The sequence below is a fragment of the Macrobrachium nipponense genome, chromosome 36, assembly GCF_015104395.2.
Source record: "Macrobrachium nipponense isolate FS-2020 chromosome 36, ASM1510439v2, whole genome shotgun sequence".
Lineage (NCBI taxonomy): Eukaryota > Metazoa > Arthropoda > Malacostraca > Decapoda > Palaemonidae > Macrobrachium > Macrobrachium nipponense.
The window spans coordinates 50,847,224-50,855,250 of record NC_087220.1 but is presented as its reverse complement, the minus strand read 5'-3'; the positions used below and the strand labels follow the sequence as shown (position 1 = coordinate 50,855,250).

The window sequence follows — 8,027 nt, the reverse complement described above, 5'->3', positions numbered from 1 at the left end:
AAAAAAAATTACACAGTTGTCAACAGAGTTCGACTTAACGACCCACCAAGACCATCAAAGCTCCTTTATGGTCTGCGTTCTCCCTCCCCCCTAATCATATGGTTGCAATGGTCGGTTGCCTTCGCCATAGGGCGTTCTATGGTTGCCGCAAGGCTGCTCTCTGTCTCCCTCTCTTTTTGCGACCCTAAGTTGACAAGGACATCAGTGGCAATGATACAAAAGGCTTGGTTGCATTGTTTAAAATGATTTCAAAGGCGTTTTTTTTTTGTTTAGTTGTTTATTGCCTTCAATGTCATTTTTTTCATTTAAGTCATTTACTGCCTTAACTGAGGATGATGATTGTTTCATTAAGAGTATTTCTTTACGTTTATATCAATGTTGTTTGTTTAAAATTTTTAATTTTTCTTGTTTTTTCTTTAATATATCTCCCTGAATATTGTATTTAATGTTTTACTATAAATCTTTTTATTTCTCATAACTGCATGAAGAGGTTTTTTCCTTCCAAAATTTTGTTGCTGTTAACAATTACGTGAAAAATATCCTGAGTTGTCCAAGATTGAGTTCCTACTGGCATAAGGCCAACTTAAATTAAAAGTGCCAAAAAATTATAATTTCTATAGTAAAAAATTCCCACTTAGATAAAAAAAAAATTCAGAATAATCCCTCAAGAAAGTCACAGACAACTACGAACCGTTACACCAAAACAACTCGTTACTCCATCGTCAAGTCTCCTTGCGCGTCATGAGCACATGATTTGAGACACCATATTCGTCACAGCGCCTCACATGCGCATAGAAATTCGTTCCAGTCATATTCGGCGGCTGCTTCATCAGTAACCTGGATCAGTACCATCATCTTCCCGAGTCGTTGTCTATTCCTATAGCGGCTGGTCAGGACCAGTGATGCCAACCCCTCTAACCCTACGCCCCCTACAGGAGACGAGAAATTACCCTACATAACTGAAAATGACCTCAACATTCTGCGGCTATGATTATGTTTATATGCAATATCATGAATACTAATAAGCGTATTGATCTAAACTTACCTTGTTATAATTACCCTACATTGAAAATATTTCCCGGCTGTCTAAGAATTTGACCAAATTACCCTACGCGTAGGGGCAATTTCCTACAGTTGGCAACACTGGTCAGGACTCTGGCAGGAGTCAAGGCCAATAGAATTCTAAAATTCCATTGGCCTTGGCAGGAGTCAAGTTATGCATGACGAGACTCCTACCAAGGGGGTTTCCTGGATCCTGCCTTTCCCTTTCGCACCCGCTCAAGTTGACAACCGTGTAAACGTCGTTATGCTTTTACCACCAAATTTGGGCCACGGGAGAAATGTGTCCTGTTTGCGTTGCCTTGTAATGCAGAGACGCTCTTGACAGATTTCCAACTTCAGTAATTACAAACCGGCAAACGTTTCGAAAATACAATGTTTTAATATTCAAAAGTTCCTATCTTCTCAACACTCAAGGAATAAACTATTTAAACTAGACCTAATATTTGAAAAGAAACAGACATGAAGTCATAACTTTGAACAGCGAAATAGTCCTATCAAAATCACTTAACCAAGCTATAATTTACCATTAAACAAACAAACGCAGTTTACTCAACTAAAAAAAAAACGTCTACAGAAACGAAACATCTGGCAACTCTAAATCAGTACAGCAACTTCTGGCAACACGACCCAACCATGGGAAACTGCAAGTTCTGTCTGGCGAAGACCCCGACAGCTGTTGAGACCTCGTGACTCAAGTCTGAACGAAAAAAATTAATGCCATGTAGTACCCAAACGCTGGTGGAGGCCGACGGGAGCGGAAAAAACCTACTCTATAAACATTTCGATTCAACACATAACGCCTAGTAACGGCAGGAAACATCTGGAAAGTAATTGGCATTTAAATTCAAAGAGATTCCCACCCGGAAGACTTTCTTTTTTCTATATTACAGGATATAGTCTTCTCCAAGGTCTGATTATAAAGCTCTGTCTTATCCTTGAGGGTCAATTAGGATTTCACCCACTATCCTTGGCGGTCCTCCTCATCCTTGGATATACGAGACTGATGCAGACGTATCATATACGGATATACGGTCACCCTTATGTGACCGAATTTTTGATATGTTGTTCCTGCACCACTAGTCTGGAGTCAAGTTGCGTTTTTTATTGCTTTTATTTACAGTGTCTTTTTATTGATTTATTACTTATTTTTCATGTATTTTTTATTGATTTATTACTTACGTATAGTTTGTTTGTATGGTGTTTTTACGTTGCATGAAACCAGTGGTTATTCGGCAACGGGACCAACGGCTTTACGTGACTTCCGAACCACGTCGAGAGTGAACTTCCATCACCAGAAATACATATCTCTAACCCCTCAGTGGAATGGCCGAGAATCGAACTCGCGACCACCGATCACGCCACAGAGGCGCTTATTATTGCCGACGTATGGTCTCTGCCTTCTACACTATAATTACAAGTAGGGTTTTAGATTTTAACCAGAAAATGTTCAAGAGTAATTAACGAACACATTAATTGAAGAGAGAGAATTTCTTCTCTCACAATGAATTTTCATCTGTATTAAATAGTTTAATTAGGCCAATAAGGCACAAAATCTCATCTGCAATGTCATTAACAAAAAAAAGTTTTATAAATAACTATCTTACAAAACAAAATCCCTTGAATAATAACTAATATTATTAACCACACTATTCATAACTATATCCCACCTTACAATCAAATCAAATACCTAACCATAGCTAAGAACAATTATTCACTGACAACAAACTGAAGGAAAACGAAGAGAAAATAAAATCACCCTCACAAGAGGCTGTCCTACACAAACAAGCGCCACAAACAAACGACACAAACAAGGCGAGGAAACCCCTCAGAAACTGGAGACGAAACGAGTAGTTTAGTTTGCTGGTGTTCATTCTAAAAGGATTGTGCAGTTGTTAGTTTTATTTTATTATTTTTTTTTTTTTTACTTTTTTCTCGCCTTGACTGTGCTACCACTCAATACTTTGTATGTTTTACCATAAAACCATTTTCCTTTTATTATAATATTTACATTTTACTTACTTTTTTACTTATTCATTATTTTTCCTATGTGATCTCTGCATTTCCCATCACCTTCTTCCGAATACCATATTCTTTGGAAGGTTGAATTTGAAGTCAATAGCCCCTATAGGCATTAATAATAATAATAATAATAATAAAATAATAATAATAATAATAATAATAATAATAATATTTGTAACTGGTTCCTTATAATGAAGATTATTTGTTGCTTGTATTTACTAATTGTTTTTCCCAAGTCATTACTCTTATATATACGCAAATCATGTATAATTCCTTTAACGTGTAAATGTTTATCCATAAGTAATATATATATATATATATATATTATATATATATATATATATATATATATATATATATCTCATTATGACTTTTTTACCCATCTATACATATTACGCTAAAGTCTCATAAATGTTTTACCCATCAATTTGTCATAAATAATCATTTATCAACTATTCCAAACTATACGTTTTATAGAAATATATCAATCGGAAATTATGACATATACAAACATCACTTTTCCTTATCCATCGTCTAAGACATTTCAAACCACAAGTCCCATCTGGGTCACGTAAATTCAAAACTGTTTAACCGGATCGATAAGGTCACCGAGTTTTCCTTCTGCAAATCTTGCCTCAGTAATTTTAGAACCAACATTCTTTGCTTGTTTGCATGGTGATTTTACGTTGCATGGAACCAGCGGTTATTCAACAACGGGACCAACGGCTTCGCGCGACTTCCGAACCACGTCGAGAGTGAACTTCCATCACCAGAAATACACATCTCTCACCCCTCAGTGGAATTCCCGAGAATCGAACTCGCGGCCACCGAGGTGGCACGCCAACACCATACCGACCAGGCCACTGAGCGCTTTTGAACCAACATTACCGTCTGGGTGAGAAAGCTCACCGAGTTTTGTAACCGTCCTCTCCCAGCATGACAAACGCATTCAGCAAAGACCCACTGACAACAAACTTAATTAAATACAGAATTTAGGCTAAAGGCCACACACTGGAGCCTATGAGGTTATACAAAGAAAGGACCCGTCGCTTACGAAATCCATGGAACACTCCTCCACTTGACCTAAAAGCCCATCATGAAAGGGAGGAAGAAGAAGCAGAGGAGGACAAAATGCGATCATTTCCTTCTCTCTTCTCTTCAATGAGCCACAGAAAAATACAGCGAGCGATCTCAACGTGAATAGGAAACGGCCAATCCCCAAATGGGAAAGGCGAATGTTTCATGTATTGGCGGGAATATGCTCCTTACTTTCTCAGTTTCGCGGGTAAATCGTATGACTAAAATTTGGCGGGAACTAACTTTCATCTTCATTTAGGAACTAATATTTATCTTAAATTGGCAGGAACTAACTTTTACCTATAACTTCATTTACTACCTACATCAAATTCCTTCGAGTCTCAACTGACGGTTACCAAATCAATCCGTAGCTTTTTTTTCAATACAGTCTATTCAGCATTAAAAAATAAAAAATAAAAGCCTAAATATCACCAAATATTTGAGACTGGCGCAATTGCTTCAGATACCTTGAAATAGTTAAAAATCTTTTAAAATAAAGTGTTTGAATGACGCACAAGTTTAAGATTTTTTTTTTTCACTGTATAAAGCCTATCAATGAAGGTTGTTTGAGGTCAACGTATTTATGTATGATTTATATACAAATATATATATATATATTAATACATATATATATTATTATATATACATGTATATTTATGTATACATAATATATATAAATAGTATATAATTCATATTCATGGTTCCTAATACATCCCTACAAGAATCCTTCGAGCCTACAATTGCTAATCCCTCGGGTTCTGCAACATTTCCAAAGAGACCTGTGGTGGAAGAAGATTATACATTATACATGAAAAACTAAATCAGGAATGAAGGTTGGGTAGGTCGAGATGAATAAGCAGCAGCCACATTTACATGTCACTGAATTACTACTGACAAGTGCATATATATCTACTTTTATTCTCACTGATAAATGTTATGATATATAAATGTGTATATCCTATATATATATATATATATATATATATATAAGCGAATACACAGAAAAATGATTGTCAGAAACCCAAGCGCTTTCGTCTTGACTAAGAGTCTTATTAAAGACGAAAGCGCTTGGATTTCTGACTATCATTTTCCTGTGCTATTCGCTTATTAAATGATGAAGTCACGTGCATCTACTGTGATTTTTTAAGAATATATATATATATATATATATATATATATATATGTATATATATGTTTATATTATATATATATATATATATATTATATATATTATTATATCTTACAGACTTCTCACTGACAATGTGGTCTATATATCTTATTGAATTTTATTCTCAAGTTAAATGTTCATCTTTGTTAGGAGTCCACAAAACCTCCAACTCTAGTCCTGAATTTATTTAAAATATATATTTTAAAAGATGATTCCCCGTAGAGCTAGATTATACCTTAGCAGAACATTGGGATTCTAGACCAACTGAATTATAATGCATTTTACTGTACAAGGCAAGGGGAATATGCCGCGAGCTTTAAATCTAAACAAGGGAAATAATATTACAAGTACTACCAAACGAAATGACCAGCTGATGACATCATAAACTAACGTTTACTAACAACGGTGACGCTGTAGTACCATTAAAAAATGGTGCCAAGTAGTAGTTTTTTTTTTTTTTCTTCAACCAAGTGGAATCTTACGTTATTCATCTCGACAGTGTACGGGAGGATTTAAGTAAGATGGATTCTGACATGGAGTTTTAAAAAAATGCTGTAAGCCAACGCCATCTACTGAAACAAGGGAATGGAAAAATAGAAACAGTATGGATAAGTCTAGGGGAGGACAGCTGATCAGCGCCATCTACTGCAACGAAAAAAATAACTGCTGAACAGCGCCATCTATTGAATGCGGCGTCCATAAGCGAAGCAAACTTCTGCTCCCCTCAATGTCACATTACGTCGTCTGCTGAGGCCGGGAAATTATTTATTTTTCTCTCTATCAGCTGCTCTGGTGATAGATACAGGGGTTCTAAGAAGGGAAAGGGGAGGGAGGGAGGAAGGGAAGGGGAAGGATTGTGGTAAGGGATGAAATTGGTGGGGGCTATTGGAGAGAGAGATGTAGTAAACCTAAGACGACGGAGAAAGCTCCCTATAATGGCCTGCATTAATCTCGTATTCGTTTATATCATAACTGCTCTCCACTTCTTAAGGATGATTCCTCACGCAGACTTCCAAACCAATGTAACCCGAATGTTAAATAAAAAATCTAATTTATGAATTATGGGAGATTAGATACTAAAACTTACCTTACTATTCAAAACAACAATAATCTTGATTAGTCTAATATACCGGCTCAATGCTCTCTTTTTAAAATTAACATTAATTTAAACAGTAAACCAAGGATAACTTTTTATAGATATACTGATCAAAGCATTTTGTGGATTGATTTGTTTACCTCCATAATTACGAGACTCGTAACAGCCCCCCAACACATGCACACACTCACGAATGGACACTGAACCTTTGACTCACTTTCTTAAGGGTATATATATAAATAAACATGAAGAAATAACTAGACCGAACTAAGGCAAACCCCATTGACACTCGATCACTACGAACGTAAAGAAATCAATCCTTCATATTCGCTTTTGCAGATCATCATTCTCTCTTTAAAAGAGTAAATGCGTATTATAATAATCATATTTTAATAAATAAATTAAAGAATCGAGAACTTTATATAATAATAAGACTCCCATCTTACTAGATTTGCTTTGCCTGGCCTGATAAGGGGTTGGTTGGAGGTCAGGTCAGGTCAGATCAGGTTGGGGGGGATCCCGTTCGGTCTCCTCCTTATTTCCTTGTCCTCTTCCTCCTTCTCCTTCTTCTTAATCTTGAGGAAGAAGAAGAGAGGAGTGGATGAGAGAGAGAGACAGAGACAGAGAGACAAGACAGTAATGTGACATGTCGGTCTAGTGGAAGTTGGCCTCGCTTAGGGAACCGGCGGAGTGACTGACTGACTGGACTCGATGGCGTTGACGGGAACAGCAAGAAGAGGAGGAGGAGGAGGGAAAGAGGACGACAACGCCCTCCCTCTTCCTCCTCTCCCTCGGCAGATGGGACTTCGACTTCGAGGAGCTGGAGGACGACGACCATCACCACCACCCCCACCACGAACCTTGTCATTGTTCTCCACTAGAGGCCTTATGCCACACATTTGGAAGACCAGCATCGCCCTCAGCACCTCCCATGTCGTCTTGCTCTTAAAGGCGGCCTCGTAATCACAGAAGGTCAGGTCGAGCGAGTCTTTCTTCTCGTCCTCGTGAGAGGTGGCGATCCGGCCGTTCTCCTCGACCAGGGACGCGGCCGTAGCCGGCGTCGACTTGTGCCGCCGGGGCCCGACGGACGAACTCAGGCTCCAGCATATCTTGGTATGCTTGGGGCCATAGCGAACACAGGAAGCGAGCGAACGAGGCAACGATGCTACTAACACGGGAGCCATTACTTTACTAACGGCACGCTCGCCGCTAGCCTAGGAGCCCGGGTCGGTCGGTCGGCGCCAACCACCGTCTCCCGCTTATGAAAGGTATATCCATGTGACGATTCGGTGACGTCACGGCCCTTCCGCTCGCCCATTGGCTGCCGCAGAGGCGTGACACTGATTCGGGGGAGGGTTTGGCTACTCGGCTAGACAGTTTCGAAACACATCCGGCCAAGGGGAAGTGCGCCTTATGCCGGAGGGATTTTGGAGGCAAAGTGCGCTGACAACACAGACAGGTCTGAAGGAAGAACAGCAAGATATTGATCCCCCTGTGACGTACACGGGGAAAGACGGGGGAAAGGGGGGAGGGGTGATGGGAAACAGAGCGGGGGTAGGGTGTGGGGAGCGGGGTGACGGGGGAAGGGTGTCATCAAGCACCTCT

The 8,027-nt window shown here is 39.0% G+C and overlaps 1 protein-coding gene across 4 annotated transcripts in view; it reads right to left on the bottom strand.

Moving 5' to 3' along the window:
- The window catches only part of LOC135203640 (proline dehydrogenase 1, mitochondrial-like), a 104,860-nt gene extending 97,167 nt beyond the window's left edge, over positions 1 to 7,693 (bottom strand). Inside the window, exon 1 of one of the 4 annotated variants that reach the window (XM_064233478.1) lies at positions 7,283 to 7,693. In XM_064233478.1, coding sequence (XP_064089548.1) covers positions 7,283 to 7,606 — 324 coding nt within the window. In that variant the 5' untranslated portion in view covers positions 7,607 to 7,693. Of the gene's footprint in view, positions 1 to 6,868; positions 7,254 to 7,282 lie in introns of those variants that run through there. The other 3 variants (XM_064233479.1, XM_064233480.1, XM_064233481.1) reach the window with 3 other exon arrangements.
- Between the last annotated feature and the right edge of the window lie 334 nt (positions 7,694 to 8,027).